General features: G+C 38.3%; 2 protein-coding genes across 4 annotated transcripts; both read right to left on the bottom strand.

The window, feature by feature from the left end:
• Positions 1-1,167: 1,167 nt before the first annotated feature.
• si:ch211-69b7.6 (neuroblast differentiation-associated protein AHNAK) lies at positions 1,168-8,188 on the bottom strand. The gene is made up of 6 exons (XM_042765776.1): positions 7,667-8,188; positions 7,089-7,155; positions 6,697-6,746; positions 6,301-6,397; positions 5,958-6,127; positions 1,168-5,865 (listed from the first exon to the last, which is right to left on the bottom strand). The coding sequence occupies exons 3-6, from the start codon at positions 6,697-6,699 to the stop codon at positions 1,168-1,170; spliced, it is 4,968 nt and encodes a 1,655-aa protein (XP_042621710.1). The 5' UTR covers positions 6,700-6,746; positions 7,089-7,155; positions 7,667-8,188.
• Positions 8,189-10,152: 1,964 nt separating this feature from the next.
• abcc10 (ATP-binding cassette, sub-family C (CFTR/MRP), member 10) lies at positions 10,153-26,241 on the bottom strand. Of its 3 annotated transcripts, none has more exons than XM_042766131.1 (21): positions 26,119-26,241; positions 25,619-25,842; positions 23,251-24,622; positions 22,705-22,932; positions 22,396-22,552; positions 21,324-21,487; positions 21,071-21,150; positions 20,249-20,420; positions 20,040-20,138; positions 19,654-19,918; positions 19,389-19,568; positions 19,156-19,285; positions 18,222-18,414; positions 17,716-18,059; positions 16,064-16,233; positions 15,390-15,550; positions 13,692-13,945; positions 11,305-11,450; positions 10,953-11,050; positions 10,735-10,847; positions 10,153-10,464 (listed from the first exon to the last, which is right to left on the bottom strand). In XM_042766131.1, the coding sequence occupies exons 2-21, from the start codon at positions 25,804-25,806 to the stop codon at positions 10,323-10,325; spliced, it is 4,656 nt and encodes a 1,551-aa protein (XP_042622065.1). In that variant the 5' UTR covers positions 25,807-25,842; positions 26,119-26,241; the 3' UTR covers positions 10,153-10,322. The 3 variants fall into 3 exon arrangements, with proteins under 3 accessions (XP_042622065.1, XP_042622067.1, XP_042622066.1); XM_042766133.1 differs by lacking the exon at positions 26,119-26,241 and adding an exon at positions 26,082-26,101; XM_042766132.1 differs by lacking the exon at positions 26,119-26,241 and adding an exon at positions 25,908-26,038.
• Positions 26,242-26,796: the final 555 nt, after the last annotated feature.

The raw sequence follows: 26,796 nt of genomic DNA, 5'->3' as shown, positions 1-26,796 counted from the left end.
ATGAGCATAATGATCTATGATACTGTAAGTGCAAGTTTAACATCTCTCATTTATGGAAAGGTTTATTCATCAGTGTTAAGACGTAGTGTAGAAATAAAGTTTGCTCAAGCTCATTTACAATAACTTTAAGTTTTTAATATGCTATTAATTCTTATCAGCCCTGTAAACATGATTGCCAAGGACAAGCTCATTCTTGTCTTCCACATCCCTTCCTTTAAATTGTCCTACTATATTAGTTTAAGAATGTTAAATTTCGACCCTTTCAGAGTGCTTTCTGGAACCTCCAGATCCAATGCATGTATTTGCAGATGTCTCATTGTTTGTCTGACTTTAGGATCAGGTCCTTCTGGCTTGCTGTCTGAGAGGCCCAGCTTCGGCAGTTTATATTTACTTGAAGGTGCGTCAATGTCGATATTTGGAGTGTTAAAATCAAGATCAGGTTCGTCTGCTTTGCTACCTGAGAAGCCAGTTTTTGGCAGCTTAAATTTACTTGAAGGTGCAGTTATGTCGAGGTCAGGTGCATTCATATCAAGATTGGGTTTCTTGAAATTTGGTCCTTTAAAGGTACCTCTAGGAATTTCGACATCCATGTCTGGGCCTGTGATATCTGGCTTATGACCTCTGATGTTGATGTCTGGTGAATCAAAATCTGCCTTTAACTTGGGAGCTGACAGATCCATTTCAGGGGTTTTCAGATCACAGTCAGGCATCTTTATTTTTGGCCCTGAGATACCAAACTTAGGCATCTTTAAAGTGGGCATTTTAGTTTTTCCAGAAGGCTTTTCAATGTCTGGAAGAGTAAGGTCTGTTCTTGGACCTCTGAAATCGGCATTAGCTCCATTTAAGTCGATATCAGGACTATTTAGCCCTGTGTTTAGTTTGGGAGCTGATGCACTTAGATTAAGGTCGGGCTGATCAATGTCAGCATCCATGTTCATATGTGGCCCTTTCAGAATGTGGTTATTTATGTTAAAATTTTGGGTGTTTTATTTTTTGGAATGTTAATTTTAATCAATATCAGGTGATTTGATATCTAGATTTGGGCCTTTTAAATCAGTTTGAGGCAGAGTCAGATCCATAACTGGGGTATCGATTCCTCCCTTTATTTTGGGGCTTTTGAGATTCAGGTCTGGAGATTTGATTTTAAGATCTGGAGCTTTTGGCTTGCTACCTGAGAAGCCAAATTTTGTTTGGAATCTTCAGTTTACCTGAAGGTGCATTGATGTCAAGGTCAGGTGCATTCATGTCAGTTTTGGGTGTCTTTAAGTTTGGTCCTTTAAATGTACTTTTAGGGAATTTAAGATTCATGTCTGGGCCTGTGACATCTGGCTTATGTCCTTTAATATTAAGGTCCGGGGAATCAAAGTCTGCCTTAAACTTTGGAGCTGACAGATCCATTTCAGGTGCCTTCAGATCATAGTCAGGTGTCTTTATTTTTGGTCCCGAGACACCAAACTTAGGCATCTTTAAATTGGGCATTTTCATTTTTCCAGAAGGCCTGTCAATGTCTGGAAGAGTAAGGTCTGTTCTTGGACCTTTAAGATCAACATTAGGTCCATGTAGATCAAAATCAGGACTATTTATTCCTGCGTTTAGTTTGGGAGCTGATGCTCTCAGATTGAGGTCGGGCTGATCAATGTCAGCATCCATGTTCATATGTGGTCCTTTCAAACCTGACAGACCAAAACTGGGCATCTTTAGCTTTGGCGTATTCAGTTTACCTGATGGGCCATTAACATCAATATCAGGTGATTTGATATCTAGGTTTGGGCCTTTTAAATCAGTTTGAGGCAGGGTCAGATCCATATCTGGGGTATTAATTCCTCCTTTTATTTTGGGGCTTTTGAGATTCAGGTCTGGGGAATCAAAGTCTGCCTTAAACTTTGGAGCTGAAAGATCCATTTCAGGGGTCTTTAAATCATAGTCAGGCGTGTTTAGTTTTGGTCTTGAGACACCAAACTTAGGCATCTTGAAAGTGGGCATTTTAAATTTTCCAGAAGGCTTGTCAATGTCTGGAAGAGTAAGGTCTGTTCTTGGACCTTTAAGATCAACATTAGGTCCATGTAGATCAAAATCAGGACTATTTATGCCTGCATTTAGTTTGGGAGCTGATGCTCTCAGATTGAGGTTGGGCTGATCAATGTCAGCATCCATGTTCATATGTGGTCCTTTCAGACCAAAACTAGGCATCTTAAACTTTGGCATGTTCAATTTACCCGAAGGACAATTAACATCAATATCAGGTGATTTGATATCTAGATTTGGGCCTTTTAAATCATTTTGAGGTAGAGTCAGATCCATGTCTGGGGTATCGATTCCTCCCTTAATTTTGGGGCTTTTGAGATTCAGGTCTGGAGATTTGATTTTAAGATCTGGGGCTTTTGGCTTGCTACCTGAGAAGCCAAATTTTGGCAGCTTCAGTTTACCTGAAGGGGCATTGATGTCGAGGTCAGGTGCATTCATGTCAGTTTTGGGTGTCTTTAGGTTTGGTCCTTTAAATGTACTTTTAGGGAATTTAAGATTCATGTCTGGGCCTGTGACATCTGGCTTATGTCCTTTAATATTAATGTCTGGGGAATCAAAGTCAGCCTTAAACTTTGGAGCTGACAGATCCATTTCAGGAGTCTTCAAATCATAGTCAGGTGTCGTTATTTTTGGTCCTGAGACACCAAACTTACGCATCTTTAAATTGGGCATTTTAAATTTTCCAGAGGGCCTGTCAATGTCTGGAAGAGTAAGGTCTGTCTTTGGACCTTTAAGATCAACATCAGGACTGTTTATCTCTGCATTTAGTTTGGGAGCTGATGCTCTCAGATTGAGGTCGGGCTGATCAATGTCAGCATCCACATTCATTCGTGGCCCTTTCAAACCTGACAGACCAAAACTGGGCATCTTTAGCTTTGGCGTATTCAATTTACCTGATGGGCCATTAACATCAATATTAGGTGTTTTGGTATCTAGGTTTGGGCCTTTTAAATCAGTTTGAGGCAGAGTCAGATCCATATCTGGGGTATCGATTCCTCCCTTTGTTTTGGGGCTTTTGAGATTCAGGTCTGGGGAATCAAAGTCTGCCTTAAACTTTGGAGCTGACAGATCCATTTCAGGGGTCTTTAGTTTTGGTCCTGAGACACCAAATTTAGGCATCTTTAAAGTGGGCATTTTAAATTTTCCAGAAGGCTTATCAAAGTCTGGAAGAGTAAGGTCTGTTCTTGGACCTTTAAGATCAACATTAGGTCCATGTAGATCAAAATCAGGACTATTTATGCCTGCATTTAGTTTGGGAGCTGATGCTCTCAGATTAAGGTCGGGCTGATCAATGTCAGCATCCATGTTCATATGTGGTCCTTTCAGACCAAAACTAGGCATCTTAAATTTTGGCATATTTACTTTGCCTGAAGGGCCATTGACATCAATATCAGGTGATCTGATATCAAGGTTATGGCCTTTTAAATCAGTTTTAGGCAGAGTCAGATCCATGTCTGGCGTATCAATTCCTCCCTTAATTTGGGGGCTTGTGAGATTCAAGTCTGGAGATTTGATTTTAAGATCAGGCCCTTTTGGCTTACTACCAGAAAAGCCAAATTTTGGCAGCTTCAGTTTATTTGAAGGAGCATTGATGTCATGGTCAAGTCCATTCATATCAAGATTTGGTTTCTTGAAATTTGGTCCTTTTATTTTACCTTTAGGGAAATCAGCATTCAAGTCTGGGTATGTGATATCTGGGTTATGACCTCTGATGTTGATGTCTGGGGAATCAAAGTCTGCCTTAAAATTTGGAGCCGAAAAATCCATCTCAGGAGTCTTCAGATCATAGTCAGGTGTCTTTATTTTTGGTGCTGAGAGACCAAAATCTGGCATCTTGAAAGTTGGCATTTTCATTTTTCCAGATGGCATGCCCATGTCTGGAAGTTTAAGATCTGTTTTCGGACCTTTAATATCAACATCAGGTCCATGAATGTCAATATCAGGACTATTTATTCCTGCGTTTAGTTTGGGAGCTGATGCTCTCAGATTGAGGTCGGGCTGATCAATGTCAGCATCCATGTTCATATGTGGCCCTTTCAAACCTGACAGACCAAAACTGGGCATCTTTAACTTTGGCATATTAAATTTACTTGAAGGGCCATCGATATCAATATCAGGTGAGTTGATGTCTAAGTTTGGGCCTTTTAAATCAGTTTGAGGCAGAGTCAGATCCATGTCTGGGTTATCTATTTCTCCCTTAACCTTGGGGCTTGTGAGATTCAGCTTTGGAGATTTGATTTTAAGATCAGGTCCTTTTGGCTTGCTACTTGAGAGACCAAATTTTGGCAGCTTCAATTTAGCTGAAGGGGAATTCATGTTGAGATCAGGTGTATTCACATCAAAATCAGGTTTCTTGAAATTTGGTCCTTTAATTTTTGCTTTTGGGAAATCAACATTTATGTCAGGTGCTGCGAGATCTGGATTATGACCTCTGATGTTGATGTCTGGGGAATCAAAGTCTGCCTTAAACTTTGGAGCTGTAGGATCCATTTCAGGAGTCTTCAGATCATAATCAGGTGTCTTTATTTTTGGTGCCGAGAGACCAAAATCAGGCATCTTGAAAGTGGGCATTTTCATTTTTCCAGAAGGCATGTCCATGTCTGGAAGTGTAAGGTCTGTTTTTGGACCCTTGAAATCAACATCAGGTCCATGAATGTCAATATCAGGACTATTTATTCCTGCGTTTAGTTTGGGAGTTGATGCACTTAGATTAATATCAGGCTTATCAATGTCAGCATCCATGTTCATTTTTGAACCTTTCAAACCTGACGGGCCAAAACTGGGCATCTTTAACTTTGGCATATTAAATTTCCCAGAAGGGCCATTAACATCAATATCAGGTGTTTTGAAATCTAGATTCGGGCCTTCCAAATCAGTTTGAGGCAGAGTTAGATCCATATCTGGGGTATCAATTCCTCCCTTTATTTTGGGGCTTTTGAGATTCAGGTCTGTAGATTTGATTTTAAGATCAGGTCCTTCTGGCTTGCTACCAGAGAAGCCGAATTTTGGCAGCTTCGGGTTACCAGAAGGAACATTTATGTCGAGGTCAGGTGCATTCAAGTCAAGATTGGTTTTCTTGAAATTTGGTCCTTTAAATGTACCTTCAGGAATATTCACATCCATGCCAGGTGCGGTGATATCTGGCTTATGGCCTCTGATGTTGATGTCTGGTGAATCAAAGTCTGCCTTAAATTTGGGAGTAGACAGATTCTTTTCAGGGGTCTTTAGATTATAGTCAGGTGTTTTTATTTTGGGTCCTGACAGGCCAAAAGTGGGTGCTTTCAGTTCTCCAGATGACATGTCCATGTCTGGAAGGTCTGTTTTTAGACCTTTGAAATCAGCCTTTGGTCCATCAGTTTGTATATTAGAACCATTAAGACCTGGAGCTACTTCAGGGGATGACAGTGCCAATTTTGACCCCTTCATACTTCCATCGTAACTCATGTCAGTATTCTTCTTTCTAGAGAGGCTTAACTTTGGCATTTTAAATTTTGGCTTCTTGACATTAACTGATGGTACTTCCATATCCATATCTGAAGAATTAAGCACCGCTTTTGGGCCTTTAAAATGTCCTTTTGTGAGGTGCATCACTGGAGAGCCAGAGTCATATTGATGATATTCCATGAATGGTCCCACTTGATTGTCAGGTTCTGTTTCATATGGATTGAGACCCATCTGATCTGCATTCTCAAGTAAAGCTGCAACATTTACTTTGCTTTTGCGGTCAAGTGTTTGGGTTGCCGCTGGCCCATTGTGTATGCCATGTCTGTTTTCGTTATTTCCTTTCATGAATTTCTTGACTTTAGCATTGAAGAGCTTGTCATATGAATCTCTCCACACCTGTTGAAACATTTGAATCATAACAAATTAATTTGTTTGGGGGTTTTATGATTCAGGGTTGAAAAACAACTGTGAATGTGATGTACACAGACCTCATTAGGAGCTTTGATATCCAGACTTTCCAAGCTCTTGCTGGATTTCAAACCATGCTTCCTTAACTCCTTGTCATTATCAATTAACTTCAAAATGTCCACAGCTTCATTCTTCTTTTGTTCATTCCTCTTCAGGTCAAACTGACCACTGGCACCCACAATTTCATCATCTGGAATTAAAATGGAATTTGCAATGTAGTCTATAATAAACACTTTTCCTTAGATTTTCACCATATCAAGGTACATAGCAAAAGCCATTTTCTCAGAACCAGCAATCTGATGCTCAATTAATATACAATAATATGCAAAAAAATATTCTGACCAAAATGTCATGAAACTGCACCTTCATGGATGTGCATGTCCGTGTATCCCAAACCCTCTACAGAGACATTGTCATCTTCAAGCAGCATGCTGTCAGAGAGGCTTCTTCGAAGAAGAGCCTGAAAATTAGATAATATCATGGTGTATTTTTTCTCTCTCCATATTTCATGAAATTAAATGCAAGTATAAACATAACAAAAATTATTATATAAAAAACAATGTTTTTTTTGATGAGAAATGAAAGATTTTTGATGAGAAACATATACTGCCAACGGCGTAACTAATATTTCATTATTAATTCATTTAACATTTATTCCTAATAATGACATGCACATAGACCTTAAAAATATCTGATAGATCACACAAAAAATATAGTTCAGATACAGATTGAAAATATATATATAAAAGGACAACATACCATTTCACTAGTATGTATTTACAGTGAAGAAAAGCATCCAAAACTCAAACCTGTTGATGCAAAAGAAATGATTCAGCAGCAGCAAGACACCCAAGATTCAGTGCTAATTATTCTTGATACATATGTAATTGTTGGTCACAATGCAACGACAGACCTGAACATGTGAACTATGAACATATGGGTCAATCAATGAATGAAAAATGTCCTTGCCTCAGAATGAAGCAAGACTGAGCAAACAGCACTAACTTAATTCAAATTCTGCATTTCTGCATTTATCCCAGTGGCACACAGACGAAACTGTGAGGTATTCAAGGAATTGTTCAGGGATAGTGTAACAAGAAGGCTTTAGGAACAGGTTAGGCCAGACAAAGGAAACTATGAACAGACGTTACCTTTTTAACCACACCCTCTGTATTAAACATGCGTAATTGTAGAGGTACCAGGTCCGCCCATGATCATCTGTAAGGGCATACAATTTGATAATCTCTTCATCTATTTAATTAAAATGATTTGTCTCATTTCATTGAAACAGATTTAAAAAACATCCAGTAATTATTACCTACAGTATAGAATATATTTAACATGCACAAAACCAATTTATTAACCTGTATATTTACAGTAACCACAAATGAAAGGTACAGGAACTAAAATGTGCTTTTATTTATTTAGAAAACATGATCCCCAAATAAATAATGTTAACGTACTCATTCACAATTTTAAATGTCTTGTAACCACAACTTAAGTGCAATTTGTAATACAAATATATTAAACCACTCTTAAATTACATTAAAAACACAATGAAAACAGCATAACCTGTGTGAGCGCTGCATAGTCATTCATAACAAAAACAGCTGAACACCTGCGCTTGCTAGACACCAAACTTTACTTTCAATACTATATGGGCTGTTTTACGCAACATAGCACAGTTCAAAGTACTGTTGTAAATTTGAACAACAATGAAACGGCTTACCTTGTATCCTATGAGCTTTCAAATCCTTGTTCATTATTAGCAGTGATAATGTGCCATGCTGAAGAGTTTTCACTTGATGTGATCGTGTTTAACTCGGTTCTCTTCTCGCTGTTTATATGGAATTCTCATTGCGGCAGGTGATACACTTGAAGAGTGGACCAACTGGTTTAACCAGGCCAAACACATACCTCATAAAGCTTTAGCATCACTGCATGTTCTGCACTAGAGGCAGAATGACATAACAATAACAAACCTCTCCCTAATTCTAGATTGATGGGAGGAAACCAAAAGGAATGTTTAAGAAAAAAAAAAAAAAAGATTAAACTATGCACACATGTTCTCCCACATGACTCATACAAGTTGGAAAATGGCCACCTGTACAAGGCTTAGTCACTCTCACAGGTTGTTCCAGAGTATACACACCTCTAATAAAACCAGTTATGCATTGTGAATTCTTAGAAAAGAGAAGACATTCAAACCACAGAAATAAATATTAGAACAGTTTGACTCTCTCACCTCAGTTTGCAAGAATTAAAAAAAAAACCTGCTCCAAGAGGAGAAAAACTACTTTGAGTAGATCCTCCTGAAGACCAATTAAAGGGGTCATATGAGGTTACTAAAAAGAACATTATTTTGTAATAACATTATGTAAGAACATTATTCGTTCCTGGAGGCCCCCCCAACACTGCACATTTTGCATCTCTCCTTTGTCTGACACACCCAGTTCAGGTCTTGGAGTCTCTACTAATGAGCTGATGATCTGAATCAGGTGTGTTTGATTAAGGAGACATGGAAAACCTGCAGTGTTGGGGGGCCTCCAGGAACATGGTTGGGAACCACTGCCATAGACTCCCCATGTAAAAGGGTTACTCCACCGCAAAATGAAAATTTTGTCATTAATCACTTACCCCCATGCCACGCTGATTTGGAGAGACACTGAAGAGAGGAATTGTTGAATGAAGTCGTTATTTTTGTTTTCTTCATGTACAAAAAGTATTCTCGTCGCTTCATAACGTTACGGTTGAATCACTGATGGCAGATGGAGTATTCTGATGATGCTTTTCATACTTTCCTGGACCTTGACAGTGTTATTTATTTGGCAGTCTATGGGGCAGTCTCAAGCCTCCCGTTTTCATCCAAAATATCTTAAATTGTGTTCCGAAGAGGAACAAAGCTTTTACGGGTTTGGAACAACATGGGGGTAAGTGATTAATGACTAAATTGTCATTTTGGGATGAAGTATCCCTTTAAAATGCCCAACTTTACAGCAGAAAAAAACATGTTTACAGCCTGGTACAAAAAGTGGTTTTGGTCTATATAGCTAATTTTGCCCTTTGTGACAACTGTGAGGGGGTGATTTTTTTTAATAACTCATCTGTTTAAATTATATTAAGCCTTAAAGTTCTGCATAATTAAGGGTGTGGCAGGTGGATTGTCGCTGCTGTCACCGCAGTCGCGCTAGGTGGACATGGCTTCAGCAACCAGCACCCGCCTTTTTGTTTATTTTCGATTATCCGGGAGTGATGCTTGGTGACGTGCTGCCAAAATGGCAACGGCACGCTCCACCCACTTTGAGCTTCAAAAACGCTCTTTAGAAATCTACGGGTGATGTCATGGACACTACGTCCATGTTTTCATACAGTCTATGGAAAAAAACAATAAAACCCATTACAAATGAGGTATTTGTTGCATCCAGTGGGGCCATAATTACTGATTATGACTAATACTGTCTTTTTACACGTTGCGTATCGCACTGTGTAAACATAAAACCCTTGTCTGTATTTGTGATCGGAGAAACAACAAACAACAAGTGCTGCTCTACACTACTTAAAACTTGCGTTTGAATCATCAGTAGCAAATTCTTTAAATATGAAAACGTACTTACAGACTGTGAGTCAGAAGCGCCAGACTGTCCATGCAAAGTTGGAATTGCCCCTCTTTATAGAAACAGACACCGGAATTGTAGGCTACTCTTCCAGGAAACAGTCCTCGTCCTCAGTAAAATGCGCTGCACTAATCTGAATATTTGGGTTGGACTGTTCTGTAACAGTGTTGTAAATACAACTTAACCACTGATTTCTAGTTGTGTCCTCTTTTGGAATACCAAACAAAGTACTTTCGCTTTCGCAACAAAACACACAGTATCTCCACGACATGGCGCTGGTGGCAGCAGAGAGAATAAAAGTTACGCCTTCTTTCTTTGCGTGAACATTTGGGCGGTGCTATTCAAATCTTCCCACATAGAGACGCAGACATGTGGGGCTGTGTTTAAACAAGGCGTTTTAGGAGGGCATGGACAAGTCTTAAATTTTATAAAGAATATCTTTTTGGATTTGAGACTTTAGTCTTTGCAACTTTACAGATCTTCTTTATGCACCAAGAGCATGTAATACTCCAAAGATCCCAAATCACATCATATGACCCCTTTAATCATAAAAAAAAATTAATTCTGAAAACAGACCAATAATTGCAAACAAACAAAAACATTTACTTCTAAAACACATTTTTATCCATACAAATGTGACCGTTTATAAAACAACAAACAATTTTCCCTGAGTTTTACATTGTTTTACATGATATAAACTGCAGGTATTTGCACATATGCAATGGCCATGCATAGGACTCCAACTACATTCTTAGCTGAAAGTACATTATTTTATACTTGGTCTTCCCCTCCACGTAAGAGTTTCTGGAAAACAGAGTCTTCTCTTTGACACAGAGCAGAAGGGCTGTCAAACTCCACCACCTTCCCAGCATGCATCACCAGCACTCTGTCAGAGTCCATGATTGTATTCAGTCTGTGGGATAGGAAAGACTGGTTGGGTTTGCATGGTAACAGACATGTTCTTGACAGGTGTTTCAGCTAAACAACATGCTATGTTAATTCAAAAAGTAGATGGGAAATTTAGAAGAAAAAATTGGTCTTTTGTTTCTTTGAGTGGTGTCAATAAGACACCCAAAAACTAAATAAAGGGATAGTTCACCCAAAAATGAAAATTACCCTATGATTACCCCTATTAGTTTTGCAAGTATACATTAGTTATGCAAGTATAAAAGCAGTTTGATACCTGTGGGCGATGGTAAGCACAGTTTTATGCTTGAATTTTTCTCTGATAGTTTTCTGTAGAAGCATGTCAGTCTTATGATCCACGCTTGCTGTGGCCTCATCAATGCATAAAATCTATTAGAGCAAAAATTAACAATAAGATATATAGTTAAGATAAGAACAACAGATATTTGTTTGATGCTGTTTATGTTCTACTTTAATTATACATTAGTTTTATACATTAGCTTCTGTGAGCAGAGCACGGGCAAGACACAGCAACTGCCTCTGGCCCACAGACAGAGACTTTCCTCTCTCTCCAACCTCTGAATCCAGGCCACCTGTAATGGGAGACAGAGAAAAAGTGAAAAAAAAAAGAGGGAGTGTGATGGGAGGTGGAGAAAAAGTGAGAAGAAAAAAATTCACCTGAGGGATGATGCCAGCATTTGATAAAAAAAACAGATTAGTGAGAAAGAGAAGAGGTGAAAAAAATTAGATTAGTATAAAATTTGATTAATATAAGAGAAGAGAAAGATTAAATTATTATAAAAAAAGAGTATTTTATTATTCACTATATACAAAAGTGATCTCTAACCGATCCTCTGTACTACATCTCCCAGGTGGCATTGCTCAAGAGCATCTAGCAAACTGAAGTCTGGATGACGGCCATGGGGATCAAGGTTCTCTCGCACTGAGCTGGAGAAGAGGAAGGGATCCTGAGGGATGATGGCCAGCTTTGATCTAGCTGGAGAAGAGGAAGGGATCCTGAGGGATGATGGCCAGCTTTGATCTATAGAGGGCGACACAAACAGATTAGATTAGAGCCCTGCATTTCAGCCCAGCAGGCCCGACATGATATTACTGTGATTTATTCTAAAATGGCCCCGACTTTTAAAAAATTAGAGAGTAGCTGTGCATCTGTTGATTAATTTTTCAACGGGACGATTTTGTAGTCTATTTGCATCTTGATTAATTTTTTTTTTATTATTTGAAGCTTTCTATAGATATATTTATCATGTCTGTGAGGCATCTATTCACGTTGAGTTTCGTTTTTATTTCATTTTTGTAAAGCGCTACCCTGTTCAAGACGAGACGGCAGAAACGGCGCTTTCACTTTTCTTCTTTCATGGTCTGTTTTTTTTATTTTATTCCAAAAAGCACAGTAAGGTTTTTGTTACATTTATGTAAATGTGAGTGCACGCAAATAAAAGTAGACCATTTACAGTTACGAATTATGTATTACGCTTACCTTTATGAGCAAAAATGAAGGCGTATTCACTGAAAAAAGTGGTAGAAAATTTAAGTTTACGATTTATGGTTACGAATTATGTATTACGCTTAGCAAATGGTTTGTGTGGTTCAGTTTATCTAGTGTTCGAATATTCAAGCTGTCTACCCTAAAAAAATAAGCCGAATTCTTGTTTGTTTTTTGCAAAAAAAAATAAAAAACCGAAGAAAATAAGGAGCTGTTTTTCGTTTTTTACAAAAGTTTTATATGCTCTGATCCAAAAAAAAATGTTTAAACATTGTTATATGCTTGAGCTGTTTTATATCTATAGATTTTATTTTAGGCAAGTCGTGATGATTTGAGAAGGCTAAATGGATCAAACACAGGCTCACTGTCCGCCGCTGTCCACTTGATCTTTACTTTAAAAAACAAAAACTTATTTTTAACAAACAAAAAATGCTCCAAAAGTTCTTCTAAATTAACTTAATAAAAAAACGAAACAAAATATAATCACTTTGCCATTAAATACGAAACTAAACTATTTTAATAGATGGAAAAGTAGTATAAGCTGTTTTGGGAGAAGGGAAAAAAAACGATCGGGTCGGACTTGGGCCGGTTATTCTGATAAGCTGTCGGACACGGGCCGGGCTCGGGCCTGAGCGCCTAAATTTGAGGCCCGTGCAGGGCTCTAAAACAAATTCTTACTCTATGCAGAGACCATATTAAAAACACATTGAAACCACACTGAAACACTTACTTTAAACCTGAAAATTATTTCTGGAAGAAGTTTCAGGATTTTGAATAGTTTAAAACGAAGACAAGACTTATATGCATTTTACAACACAAATAGGAATGTTCATTTCGGTTATTTTTCCTAACAAAAAACCAATGCTCGTTAACCGATTATTAACCGTTAACCGACAAGATTATGTTAAATTATGGATAAGTGGCTGTGACCCATTAAAATAATAATAAAAAAATATTACATTTGTTACATTAATTTTACATGCACAAAAAGCAGCATAAACAGAACATGAGAATTAACTTGGTCACATCATGCACCTGCAGCGCTTCTGCGAACAGAGAAAAACATAAAGCTATATACATATAAAAGGAATAAATAGGCCTATAAGCAAAATAAATTTTTACTTAAATAATTAATAAATTAACACAATGAAAGAAAAAACTGTGCAATATAATATAGCATATATCCTAGCTATATTTATAGTGTTTATGGTCCGTGATTTTTCTATACGTCTCTTATGCTCACCAAGGCTGCATTTAATTGATTAAAAATAAAGTAAAACAGTAATATTCTGAAATATTATTACAATTTAAAAGAGCAGTTTTCTATTCTAATGAATTAAAAAATGTAATTTATTCCTGTGATGGTAAAGCTGAATTTTCAGCATCATTTCTCCAGTGTTCAGTGTCACATGATCCAGAAATCATTTTAATATGCTGATTTGTTGCTCAAGAAATATTTCTGATTATTACCAATGTTGTTCATTGTTCTTTGGGAAATAGAAAGTTCAAAAGAACAGCATTTATTTGAAAGAGATATGTTCTGTAATGTTATAAACATCTTTACTGTCTCTTTTGATAAATTTAATGCATCCTCCTTGTTGAATAATAATAATAATAATAATAATAATAATAATAATAATAAATCTTACTGATAATCCAAACCTTTAAATGTTAGTGTAATCTTTCTAACAAAATAGCAAAGCGTCAAACAGTGATATAACCCTTACCGCAAGTTATCAAGCCTGACCGAGCTGATGTCAACTCCATCCAGCAGGATTTGACCCTGGTTCAGCTCCACCATACGGAATAGGGCAAGGAACAATGAGGATTTCCCTGAGCCTGTACGCCCCACAATGCCCACCCTCTCTCCGGGTAATACCTCCAGGTTGACCCCATCAAGAGCATTGGGCAAGCCCGGTCGGTATGCCAATACAGCACCCACAAACTCAACTCTGCCCTTTTCAGGCCAGGAATTTAGAACCTGCAGATGTAGTTTCATGATTAGGTTGTGTGTTACATATTGAGGACACTATGCATGATACATAAAGGTTCTCACAACCTGGGGTTTGCTAAAGAACTACAGGCAGTCTTTGAGATTGTGAAATGAATGAATGAATATTTAAAATACAATTAAATTAAAAAAAATACACTTTGTTTTTTAAAATTGTAATTAAAATATTTATAAAAAGAAAACTCACTCCAACACTTTAAACACTTCAGTCTGATCTTATATACAAAACTGTGCCATTCTATTTTTTTTTAATATACAGTTTCTAAAGGGATCATGACCAGGGTTGCCAGGTTTTCGCAACAAAACCAGCCCAACTGCAACTCAAAACTAGCCCAAAACTAACCCAATCACGTTTTCGAGAAGGATCCCCTGGTAAAAATCGCATTCCGGTGAGGTAAAATACAAGTTTTTGGTGGGGTGCCTTTGGTAAAATTCGCACTTTAGGGGCTAAATATCACGTTATTGGGGTCGCTTCAATCCGCGGACATGAAAAACAACCCGCGGCAATAGTGTTAAAGTATCCCAATTTCTCAGCAAAAACGTGGACTTGGCAACACTGATCATGACATGGGTTTTTTGGTTTCTTTTATGTTCCCTTTGGTGCAATTATAATATTACTATAGTTTTTTGGACGAAAAACTTAAAAAATTTTGTGACTTATGACCTTTTCTACCCTGTTTCTCATCCTCTGACTCACACTGTTTTGAGTCAAATTTTCTGAAAATGTTCTCACCCTCTGGCCATCCAAGAAATAGAAGAGTTTGTTTGTTTCTCCATCAGAAAAGATTTGGAGAAATGTAGCATTACATCACTTGCTCACCAATGGATCCTCTGCAGTGAATGGGTGCCGTCAGAATGAGAGTCCAAACAGCTGATAAAACAACACAATAATCTACAAGTAATGTGAGGTGTGTGTGTGTGTGGGGGGGGGGTCACTTTAACCTTTGGAATAAAGAACAACCTGCAGCAACAGTGTAAAAGTAGCCCGATTCCATGGTAAAAGCACAGACTTGGCAACACTGGCAACAATTTGAAGTAAAAAAAAAAAAAAAAAAAAAAAAAACTTAATGGATTTGTTTTTTACAAACACACAGCTTTATGCTTCACAAGTCATTAACTGATGGACTGGAGTGGTGTGGATTACTCGTAGACTGTTTCTATCAGCTGTTTGGACTCCCATTCTGACGGCACCCATTTTATCAGATCTCCTCATTGGTGATGAAGTGGTTTAATTGTTGATTTATTGATATATTTTTTGATTTATCAAAATATGTTCTGTACATCTAGAAAGGCCTGAGGGTAAGTACATTTTCACCAACTGTTCCTTTAAAATAAATTAACAAACAGGTTGTGAAACTGTTTTAATCCCGATTGGTCCTGATTCAGTTTTTGGGGTAAACATCACTCCCCTCACCTCAGTGCTGGCTTGTTGAGGCTCCTGCGGAATGTTGGTGGAATACTCCTCTATACGCTCAATGCTCACCAACTGCATCTCTGTCTGCGCAAAGCTGAAAATCAGGCCTGAAAGCAGGTTGGTGATGGAGAGTGCATAGGACAGAGACAGACCTACCAGACCTGACAGAAAAGAGAAGAAAAAAGATTTTAGCACAATTTGTTTCAAGAGGTATTTCAGTTACTTTAAACAATTTTAAAGGCCTTATGGCTGAACTGGACAATGATCTTTTAAAACTGGACAGTGCAGTTGAGACGCTTTCTAAACGTCCCATCAGAGACCAATGAAGTACAAGTGAATCTGTCTGCACAAGACCATAAGGGACATGTTTTTTCAAATGATTTCAGATGAGATTTTGCTTTGAAAATTATTTAACATACAGATAGTTATTTAGCTGCCAATCCACAGCACACACAGAATGACAGTAACAAGACACAGCTAATACAATTAAATAAAAATTAAATAAGTAAAAAATACACAATATACAAAATAGACAATTTGTGTGTACAGGTATGTTATGTTCTCAGTGCTCTGTTGACCATGACAGCTAAAGCTGTTTTAATTCACTCTGGTAAAGAGTATCTGCTGAATGCCTTAAATGTGAATTTATACTCTTATCTCACAAAGAGTTTAACCTGGGTCAATGGATTTGAGCTGATGCTGGATCACAGCGATCACACTGATGCCGGTTACTACAGTGACACCAATCATCTGCAGCCGAATGTCCAGCCACTGCATGGCAGCGTTACTGTTGAAGAGACAGCACTGATTCTGTTCCAGGCGCCTCTCATTCTCCTCCTCAAACCTCCCTCAAAAACACAAAATTACAGTTTTATTCAGCATTACAATCACTGTCAGGCCATTATTAAACCTCAAAACCTAAAAACAATAAACAAAAAATAAGTTAGGATTTCATTGTCAGTAAAACGCCCAGGTCATGTTTCACCTCAAAGTCAAATGAGCAAAAAAATGACAAATTACAGAAGAAATTATTGTAAAACTGTAGCATTATGCTGATAAAAAAAAAAAAACGAACAATAATTAAAAGGGTCATATGATGCTGCTAAAAAGAACATTATTTAGTGTATTTGGTATAATGAAATGTGTTTATGCGGTTTAAGGTTAAAAAAAAACATTATTTTCCACATACTGTACATTATTGTTTCTCCTCTATGCCACGCCTTCTGAAACGTGTCGATTTCACAAGGCTCATCTCTCTGAAAAGCGAGGTGTGCTCTGATTGGCCAGCTATCCAGCGCGTTGTGATTGGCCAAATGCCTCAAGCGTGTGACGGAAATGTTACGCCCCTTAACATATTGTGAAGCCTTATCTGGCGATGAGACAAAAACATAAAACCCATTATAAACGTGATATAAACATGATTTCTAGTCGTGTTTCCTTTTCGAAGGCAAAAACAAAGAAGTTTTGCTTTCTCAACGAAACAGCGTCACACACCGGAGGCCTAGAGTGAACCGCGGTCTAGAGTGAACTGCGGCCGGCTTGAGTGAGCAGAGGCGGGCGGCATGAGGCGGATTCTACGAAGGAGCGTACCTTGTATGTGCGGCAACCACATGTGACGACCCCGGGCTGGACGTCGCCAATTTATATTGGTTCAGCCAATAATTTTCTGTTTTGGCTGAACTAACCCTTTAAGTCTTTGCAACTTCACGGATCTTCTTTTTTCACCAAGAGCTTGTAACACTCCAAAGAGAAAGGAAAATTTGAAATCGCATCATATGACCCCTTTAAAGGTGCTGTATGTAAGATTGAAAAGTAGTTTTTAAATTGGGTATTGTGGTCCATTTTATGGTTATAGGAGAGGGTTTTTTTTCACCCGGCACGTTCTCCTCAGACTTGACGCACATGCAGGTCTCCAGATTGATGACACAAACAGGAACGAGCCCACTTGACGATGAATGTAATGAAATACGCTGTGTTTTCTGCCAACTGACAACCCGGGGTGGCGAAATACAATTGGGTAAACTGGCAGTGGGCGGGTTTCACAAACCAAAACAAACACCAACATTCCGGCCCGGAACGCACATTTTCAAAGGAGAATAACTGTTGCATTGTTTTTCAGAAAAACAAGTATGTTAACTTAGCATGTTTCTTAAATAATGTCACAATTCAACAAAAAAAAGCTTCATTTTTTTTTTTTTTTTTTTTTTTGCTAAATACTTTTTTCTTTTACTGTCAAACACGACCCAGACATTTATTTAAACCAAACATTACTTCTGAATCAATGTAAATGAAATGATTTGAGCAAAAGTACAGCTAGTTTTCAGACCTGGTAGTGTGTCCACTGGCCCGCACAGTGGACAGGCCGCTGAGTGTTTCTGAGAAGTGTGAATAAACTGGAGAGAGTGTGAGGCTACAGAGACGTTTCAGCTCGCGGGACGAGTGGCGATAATAACACTGAGTTTGGAAGTAGAGCACCCCCAGAGGAAGCAAAGGAAGTAGCACCCAAGGCATCCCATAGCTCATGACAATCAGCATCCCGAGCAGCCCAAACACATTGGCCAGGAGAATGTTTAAGACAAAGGGCAGAGAGTCGTCCACACTGTAAATATCGGAGGAAAACCGATTCAGGATACGACCCAAGGGTGTAGTGTCAAAAAACGTCATAGTTGCCTAGAATGGAAGAAGCATATGAATAATGTACTTTGAATTAAAGTTTTATGTGCTTAAAAAATCTACATCTTATTATTTCAGTTTAGCAATGACTTTTAGCCATCTTGGCCGAAGGTGATGGTTAGCTATCGCTCACAGAAAAGCAGTGCAATGGATGATTACCTTAAGCACACTGGACAGCAGTCTCTTATGAATGACCGTAGCAGCACAGATTGCTCCATAAGCAAAGAGAAAGGCTCGAGCGGCTGTAAAGACTGTGTTTGCTGCCGCCAGAGATCCATACACGGTCATGTAAAACTTCAGCTCAGAGCTCATATTCCCCGAAGTCTCTGAACCTCTGTAAGGTGCGTGAAACCTGATAAGAGTGATGGAGTATATGGAGAAAATCTAATCAAGACTGTGGCACAAATGTCTACATAATATCTACCTAAAAGTGAATGATAAAAACATAGATGTAAATGAGACATCCAGACTCCATTGTTATTTTCAGTTCAGGGTTAAACCATCAAATAAAAGCAATATTTTGGAGAAGAAAAACATGAAATTTTAGTATGCTATGGAAAATATATAAGTATATACATTAGTTTTATACTTAGGCCTATTTAAAGGTGAAATCTTTTTTTTTTTACTTTATTTTTCTGCTACTGTTCATACTTTATAGTCAAGATTTGAACACTTTGATTCATCATGGATGCATTCAATTGATGAAGAGTGATGGTAAAGACATTAATAATGTTACAAAAAATGTCTGTTTCAAATAAATGTTGTTTGAAATGTTGTTTGAACTTTCTATTCATTAACGAATCCAGAAAAAAAAGTTCTCATGGTTTCCACAAAAATGTTAAACAACTGTTTTCAACAACAGGAAATGTTTCTTGAGCAGCAAATCAGCACATCAGAATGAGTTCCGATGGATCATGTGACACTGAAGACTAAAGTAACGGCTGCTGAAATTTCAGGTTTGCCATCACAGGAATAAATTAAATTTGAAAATCTATTAAAATAGAAAGCCTTACACTCTTAAAAAAAACACACACATTTTTGAACAGTAGTGTAAATAATAGAAAAAAGTTATTTAATGAAATGTCTAACTCACATAAGTCTCTCAGGAGAGAGAAAGGTCAGCATTAAGACTGAATCGGCTGACAGTGACACCAGCTGAGTCATATTGTCCTTCATATGGGAAATCCAATGTGAGAGCCACCAATCGGACACATTTTTGGAGGCTGTGTAGGGCAAATCAAAGTAGTTATTGTGGTGAAGTGATTGTCTTACAGTAATATTTTATAATACAGACAGCTGAGCTGACACTGATACAGGTGTTACTACCTTGCATTAGGAAAAGGGAGAGCAGAACAGCCAAAGCCATGCATCCACCCACTGCTCTCCAATAGGAACGGTACACAGCCCAGGACAGCTTGCCCATTTGCTTTTGCTCCTCCCCAAACATCTTCAGCTCCGCCTCTAGCTCCGGCTCGCTGGCCTCCTCTTCCTCTTTGCCTACAGCACCTGAGAAAGAAGGTTTGTTTGCATAAGCTCAAGTGCACTAAGGAAAACAGATATTGCTCGCTCGCTCATTTGAAAGCATCAGTACCTTTCTCCTTAGCATTGCTGTTGTTCTTGCTGTCTTTAGGGGCTTTTACCAAAGAAAGGACATCCTTTGGCGTCCCTGTTTTTACAATCATCCCATTGTCCATCAGAACCACAACATCTGCCTTATCCACAAACTCTATCCGATGAGTACAAAGAATTCTGGTCTTGTTCTTGAGAATCCCCAAGATGCATTTCTCCATGAGGTGATGGGCAACATCAGCATCCACAGCTGCTAAAGGATCATCTAGCAAGTAGATTTCTTTATCCTAAAATATGAGAGAGAGAATGTACCAGAAAATCCACACATCATACTTCTGCCCAAATCTTTTGGAGCATCAATCAAATCAAACACACTGTCTGAGGTTTAAAAAAAAAAAAACATTGCACCATATAAACAGCCCGGGCCAAAGCGAGGCGGCTTTTCTGTCCTCCGCTCAGAGTGACACCGTTCTCTCCAACCTCTGTCTGATCGCCACCAGGCAAGATCTAAACAAAATAGTACAAATTAATGTCAATTGTAGCTTTCCAAAGATTTTACACAAGGCATTCATGTACAAATCTGCACTCAAAATGAGGATAGCTAGATATGCACCCACATTTAGGTCATCAGCAAGGGCACAGGCCTCAATCACAGCTTGATAGAACATGCTGTCAAAGTCTCTGCCAAAAAGAATGTTGTCCTGTACTGTTGCATGCTGGATCCACGGCTCCTGGACGGCTAGTCCAAATCCCTGCTCTCTTCCCCGAACAAATACTTCTCCTCCACTCCTATAGGAGACGAAACCACAAAATCATGAAGAATGTAAAGTATTTACACATTTAAAGGTGAAGTACGGCACCAAATGAAAGTGCAAAAATAAAGAGGGTTTTAAAAATCAACATATATAAATATTTATACATCAGAAAATTATAACTACAATTCAAATATTTGGGGGCAGTACATTTTTTTTCTTTTAAGAAATTGATACTTTTATTCAGCAAGGATGCATTAAATTGATCAAAAGTAATTAAAGACATTTACAATGCTAAAAAAGTTTCAAATAAATTGATCTTCTGAACATTCTATTCATCAAAGAAATCCTGAAAAAATTTATTATGGATTCTGTTTTCAGAAATGTTTCGCAAATCAGCATATTTGGATGATTTCTGAAGGATCATGTGACACTGAAGCCTGGAGTAATGATGCTGAAGATTTAGCTTAAAGATAATTAACATCTTTTTTAAAAATATATTAAAATACAAAACCACTATTTTAGATCATTATTACTGTTTTTACTGTAACAAAATCTTACAGAGCCCAAAAGTTTTAAACATTAATCTACATCTTTAATCTATTTCTCCTTAAAATTGCCTTTCAAGAGTAACATTATAAACATATTTCATTTTTTGTTTTGCTTGGGGGTATTATGGATCAGTACCTGCTAAGCTCTCCTGTTATGGCGGCCAACAGGGAACTTTTCCCACAACCAACCTTTCCCACCACAGCCACCAGAGACCCCTGGAGCCAGAAAGCTTGTCATTATTCAAAACAGCAACAAAATATTAAATGTGAAAACAAATTTTGAAAGGAGACAAATATATTTATATTAATCACGGTGAAACAACTGATCTTCTGCTGGACCAACTAAAGCACAAATGAATGGTTAATTGCTCCTGCTGCAGCACACATACCCTTTTAACGCTGAGATTGAGTGCATGCAGATAAAAGCTGTGTGGCGGTGACCCATCCTCTGTCTTGTCATCAGGTACACTGTCAGAATCATGTTCCTCTGACTGCTTCCAGGAGAAACTCGCCCGGTTCATCTCTACAGCAGACAGAGTGTCCTCTGGACACACTGCAGAAAAATCATGACAGATATGAAAAGCACTAATTAAATGTACTAATCTGTGTTTTATGCACATCATTAATTTAAAAATCTGCCATGCATAAAAAGGCAGCAGTCATACAAGAGTTTCATTTACCATCAGATGAATTTTATAACTGTATTTAAATGACAAGTAATAAGAAAACAAAAAAACACTAATGTCTTCTGGAATTCCCAGACAAACCCCTTGGTAAAAAATTAAATATTTCACCTTTTTAAATAAGTGTTTTATTTAGATTGTTTTTATTTTATAATTGATTTTTCATTTTTTATGATTTAATTAATTACTTTACATCAACAGAAACTCTTAATTATTATAGTATTCTAAAGAGCCATTAAATAACAATACAGTCAATGAGAGAAATGTCTCTCTGTGAATTCTTATGGATTTTTCGGTTGTGTTTAAAGAAACAGTTTTGCATTTGCTGAAAATTTACTCACCTTCATGTCATCCAAGATGTGGATGAGCTTGTTTCTTCACCAGAACAGATTTGGCCAAATGTAGCATTGCATCACTTGCTCACCAATGGATCCTGTGCAGTGAATGGGTGCCGTCAGAATGGGAGTTAAGTTAAAACACCTTAATGATAGACACACATGCAACTTTTCACTTCACAAGACATTAACTGATGGACTGGAGTCGTGTGAATTATTGTGATGTTTTTATCAGCTCTCATTCTGACGGCACCCATTCACTGCAGAGGATCCATTGGTGAACAAGTGTTGCAATGCTAAATTTCTCCAAATTTGTTCTGATGAAGAAACAAACTCATCCACATCTTGGATGGCTAAGTACATTTTCAGCAAATATTTATTTCTGGGTGACCTATTCCTTTAAGTGTGGGCTATTTTTAACCTTACAGAAACAAGTCAGGTACCTTGACTGTAATAGACGGTGAGGTCCTGATCCTGTATTGTGAGGAAGCGCTGAATACGGTCCAAAGATACTTTCGCTTCTAGGGTTCCATTCAGCACCCAGGGGAAGGCATTGAGAGGCAGAATAAGCATCCCCACCAGAGCCAGAGTACTAAACACCTGCCAAACAAAATATAAAATGCAGAGAATGTGTAGAACTTTATTTAGCCATTCAAAAATAACTGAAATATTTCCACACAGCGCAATCTCTGTTCCCTGTTAAAGAAACATTCTTTGAGACCTGGAATATTCCTTTAAAGTGGCCTACACACCTTTGCAGCGGTGAGACTGTTTCCCAGCAGGACGTATGTGATGAAAGTGAGGATAGAGATGACCACGGGCAGAGCAGCCCAGGTGTACACACACACAGCATCCAGGTACTTCAAAAGTTTCAAGTGATGCAGCTCTTTTTTACGGGCCTCCACAATCTTTTGAGTGAAGTGCTCCTCCCAGTTATAGTACTTCAGGACACGAATCCCAAAGAGGATCTCTGTCATTAGTGTGACAAAAATATATCAGATATTTAATTACCAACTAGAAGCTACACTACCGTTCAAAAGTTTGGGGTTGGTAAAATTTTCTTATGCTTTGGAAAGAAAAATGGAAAAGAAAAATGTATTTGATTAAATGTACAGTAAATAATGCATCCTTGCTGAATAGAAGTATTATTTCTCTCTCTCTTCTAAAAAAAAAAAAATCTTACCGACCCCAAATGTTTTAAACAGTACTGCATTTACTTAAAGCCAAATTAAACGTTTTATCAACAACAAATGACAACATTACAGATCACTGAATTAACATATGCAAAACAGTCACACCTTCACTCTTCCATCCTTGTGTAGCAGCATATGTTTATTGTTTTCCAGAATTCGGGATGCCAGGACTTTGTTCAAAGGCACGAGCAGCACGGCCACACCCACCCCTCCCAAAAAGGCCACGCCCACCTGTAGGTAAAGCAGGTAAAGTGCGAGGACGAACTGGAAGGGAAGACTCCAAACCTCATGGAAGCTGTTGAAGAAATTCACCACCCGGTCCGTGTCGGTGCTCATGAAGTTGACCACCTCGCCCATGTTAAAGCGAGCCAGAGCGGATGCACTCACTTTTAGGGCTTTGCTGTAGATGGTGGAAATCACAGCAGCCCGAGCCTCCAGCGCAACCTTTGATACTTCATAAACAAAGATGTTCCTCAGCAAGGCAGCAAGAAAGGTACTAGCAAAGAGCCCCACAGCACACCACACACCCTTGCTCAGTGGTGCTCCATCTGTCTCCATGAAATTCACTAATCCACCGAGAAGCAGGGGTCCTGCAAAGGCTAGCATGCTAGCTGCTAACTTCAACACGCCTAGAAGGTAGTAGCGTAGACCAAAGGCCTTGTGCAGCACCTGCAGGAGCTTGACATCATCTTGTGCTCCACCTTCACACATCCTGTCCGGCTCGGCCTCACTCCAAGAGTTGTCCTGCAGGTTTCCTCTTTGAAGCCGATCCGGTCTTTCAGGTCTTTCCAAACCCTTTGGATGGAGGCATTTCTGCCAGCACTGGGAGAACCGGAGAGTGACTGCTTTGGTACGTAGACGATGTGGCAGCTGGAAGACGTCACATGGCCTCTCCAGCTCTCCACGCTTACCTCGCCTGAGCAAAGGGTTCAGCCACAGGTAGAGGATTCTGGACAGCCAGCTGCATCCATCCTCGGCTACAGTCACCCCTCCTTCGGGCTCAAAGGAGACGATTAATGGAGCTACGTCTTCTGCATTACAGGACAGAAGATCTCTTTGAGTTCTGTAACAGGGAAAGATATAACCCAGCAGGTAGACCAGCACCAGAGCAGCTCTGGTTACCGTCAGAGCTAGACGAACAACCTGCAGTGGCTGTGAGACTCCAAGGTGAATGATTACATGCATGTAAGCAGTGAGGATGAAAGCTAGATTAGGGATGGAGAGCATGAGCAGCACTGGAAGCAAAGCAGGACCTCGAGTTCTTCTGTACATGGATCTTTGTAACGCCAAAACGGCTCCAAAATGAACCAACCATGCCAGCACGCCACATCCATCGGCTAAGACGTCCAGATATACGTCTGGGGCGCTGAGCTCAAAAACCAGCACCAAGTCTCCAATAAACAAGAGAGCCATCAGCAAGGTCGATGTGGCCCTGAAGCTCCAGCCAATGGGAAGGGAGGATACAATATGGGTAAGCCTGTGGGTAATAAAACAAGGATTATAAAAAAAGAAAAGAAAAGAAAAAGATCATTTGAAAATGTGTTCTAGCATGAAGATAATAAACATAATAAAAGTCAACCTGAAATGCAACCCATTTGTAATCCATAATATGATGAATAAAAATTGGCATCACTTGATTTTATCAACCTGAATTCAAAAAGTGATTTCAAAAAGGTCCATTGTCTATTGTCAGCACGGTGAATCAGCCACTTGAACCCATTGTGATGTCTGTGCGGGTGAATCTTTCCCATTTATGTGGATTCCTAATGAAATGACTACATTTTGCAATATCTACAAAAACTACAAAAACAGTATCTATAAACTAAGAATGTGTATTATGAAAGTAATCAGGGTCTATTTTGATTTCACCTGTGATTTTCACACAGACACTGCCATTCAAAAGTTTGAGGTGGGTCAGATTTTTTTTTTTAAATAAGTCTCTTTTGCTCACCATGGATACATTTATTTAATCAAAAATACAGTAAAAACAGTAAAATTATTACAATTTAAAATAACAGTTTTCTATTATAAAATAATTTACAATAAAATGCATTCCTTTGATGCAAAGCTGAATTTTCAGCATCATTACAGTCAATCAGCATATCAGAATGATTTCTGAAGGATCATACAGTCTTCAGAGTCACACGATCCTTCAGATATCATTCTAATATGCTGGTTTGCTGCTCAAGAAACACTTCTGATTATTATCATCAATGTTGAAAACAGCTGTGCTGTTTAAGATTTTTATGTAAACCATGATGCATTGTTTTTCTTTCAAAATTCTTTGATGAATGCAATATTCAAAAGTAGTTTTATTTGTATAATAATGTACTATAATGTTTTGTGGGTTACATGTTTTTATGTATTTACGGTAACTTATGATCAAGTTCATCCTTCCTTCCTAAGTAAAAGAATGAAATTGTATTTCAGCATTTGCTATTTGAGTGGACTTCATATAATAGCTTACACTCACCGGGGCACACTAATGTAACAGGCACTGGTGATGGCGATAACAGCATGTAACAGTGATCCCAACAGAAGCTGGTTGGCACAGGGGCTGATGGTGCCATTCTGCCACACAGGAAATGGACTGTTCACATTAGTGTGACAGAGCTCTGATATCAACTCAGCTGCTCCAAACACACCTGTGTTTCCCCCCATGGCCTTCCGCAGACCCCTGAAGGATGAACTACGGTCCTGCGACAAAAAAAGAAGTTTGGATGTCAAACAAACAGTGGGTGTGTACCTAGTGAGCAGCCTACCTAGACAGCACTTTTGAGCAACACAGCTGTTGCTCAGGCAGTTCAGTGACAGCCAATGTGTCGCGTCAGTCACAGTATGTTGTAATGTTAATTATCCTGTTTCAGCAGACACCAGTGCATTTAAGTCTCTTCATTGAAAGCTAACCTCATACTTAGTAGAAAGCTTTTGCTAACATTTCTGGTGTAAAGTATTGCGATTTCTGCTTCCTACCTGTGATTTACCGGCAATGTTGTTATTCTCCAGGCATCTTGCACGTCAGCGCGGAGCGTGAAGCGCAACACTGCGCAGTAGCGTAACTCCCCTTCAAAATAAAGGTCTGCATCGTATTTTGTACAATAAAAAATAAAAAAATACTGTAAAGCTTTTAAAATAATAATAAAAAATTATCTGTTTAAAAATGGTTGTTGAGCACAAACCAGGAAATGATTAAAAAAAAGGTTTAAAATGTGGACCAATAATAGATAATATCATTCCCACGAGAAAGCTTACAAACATGTCGTGTATAGTGTTACAATATCAGAGTAAAACATCACACTAAAATAATGCAAAAAAGGAATAAACATGACAAAATATTTTACAAAAAACACCCCATTGTATATAACTGATAAACAACAACAATAATAATAATAAATACATAATTATGATAATAGGATTCAAACCGAAGACATTTTCTGTATATTAAATTTCAGGACTTAAATAATTTTAAGAACTGAATGCTCTTCCATGTTTCCACTCTTTTTTAATAAATAAATATGCATGACTTTTCCGGTCATTTGTGATTTACTGGATACAGATTATTATATCTTAATGCCAAATGCCAAAAAAATAAAAAAAATAAAATAAATTAAAAAAAAATCAAAATGCCAGAGATTTCAGTGATGTGTGTGG

Source organism: Cyprinus carpio, chromosome A11 (assembly GCF_018340385.1).
Source record: "Cyprinus carpio isolate SPL01 chromosome A11, ASM1834038v1, whole genome shotgun sequence".
Lineage (NCBI taxonomy): Eukaryota > Metazoa > Chordata > Actinopteri > Cypriniformes > Cyprinidae > Cyprinus > Cyprinus carpio.
This window is presented reverse-complemented; position numbering and strand designations above follow the sequence as displayed.

Coding starts and splice junctions, on each gene's coding strand:
- si:ch211-69b7.6 (XM_042765776.1), bottom strand. Junction 6,128..6,300: donor GGACATGCACATCCATGAAG/GTGCAGTTTCAT, acceptor TTTTAATTCCAG/ATGATGAAATTGTGGGTGCC. Junction 5,866..5,957: donor ATATCAAAGCTCCTAATGAG/GTCTGTGTACAT, acceptor ATGTTTCAACAG/GTGTGGAGAGATTCATATGA.
- abcc10 (XM_042766131.1), bottom strand. CDS start 25,806: ATGGGGGGAAACACAGGTGTGTTTGGAGCAGCTGAGTTGATATCAGAG. Junction 22,553..22,704: donor ACAGTCTCACCGCTGCAAAG/GTGTGTAGGCCA, acceptor TTTGTTTGGCAG/GTGTTTAGTACTCTGGCTCT. Junction 19,919..20,039: donor TGGCCCGGGCTGTTTATATG/GTGCAATGTTTT, acceptor CTCATATTTTAG/GATAAAGAAATCTACTTGCT.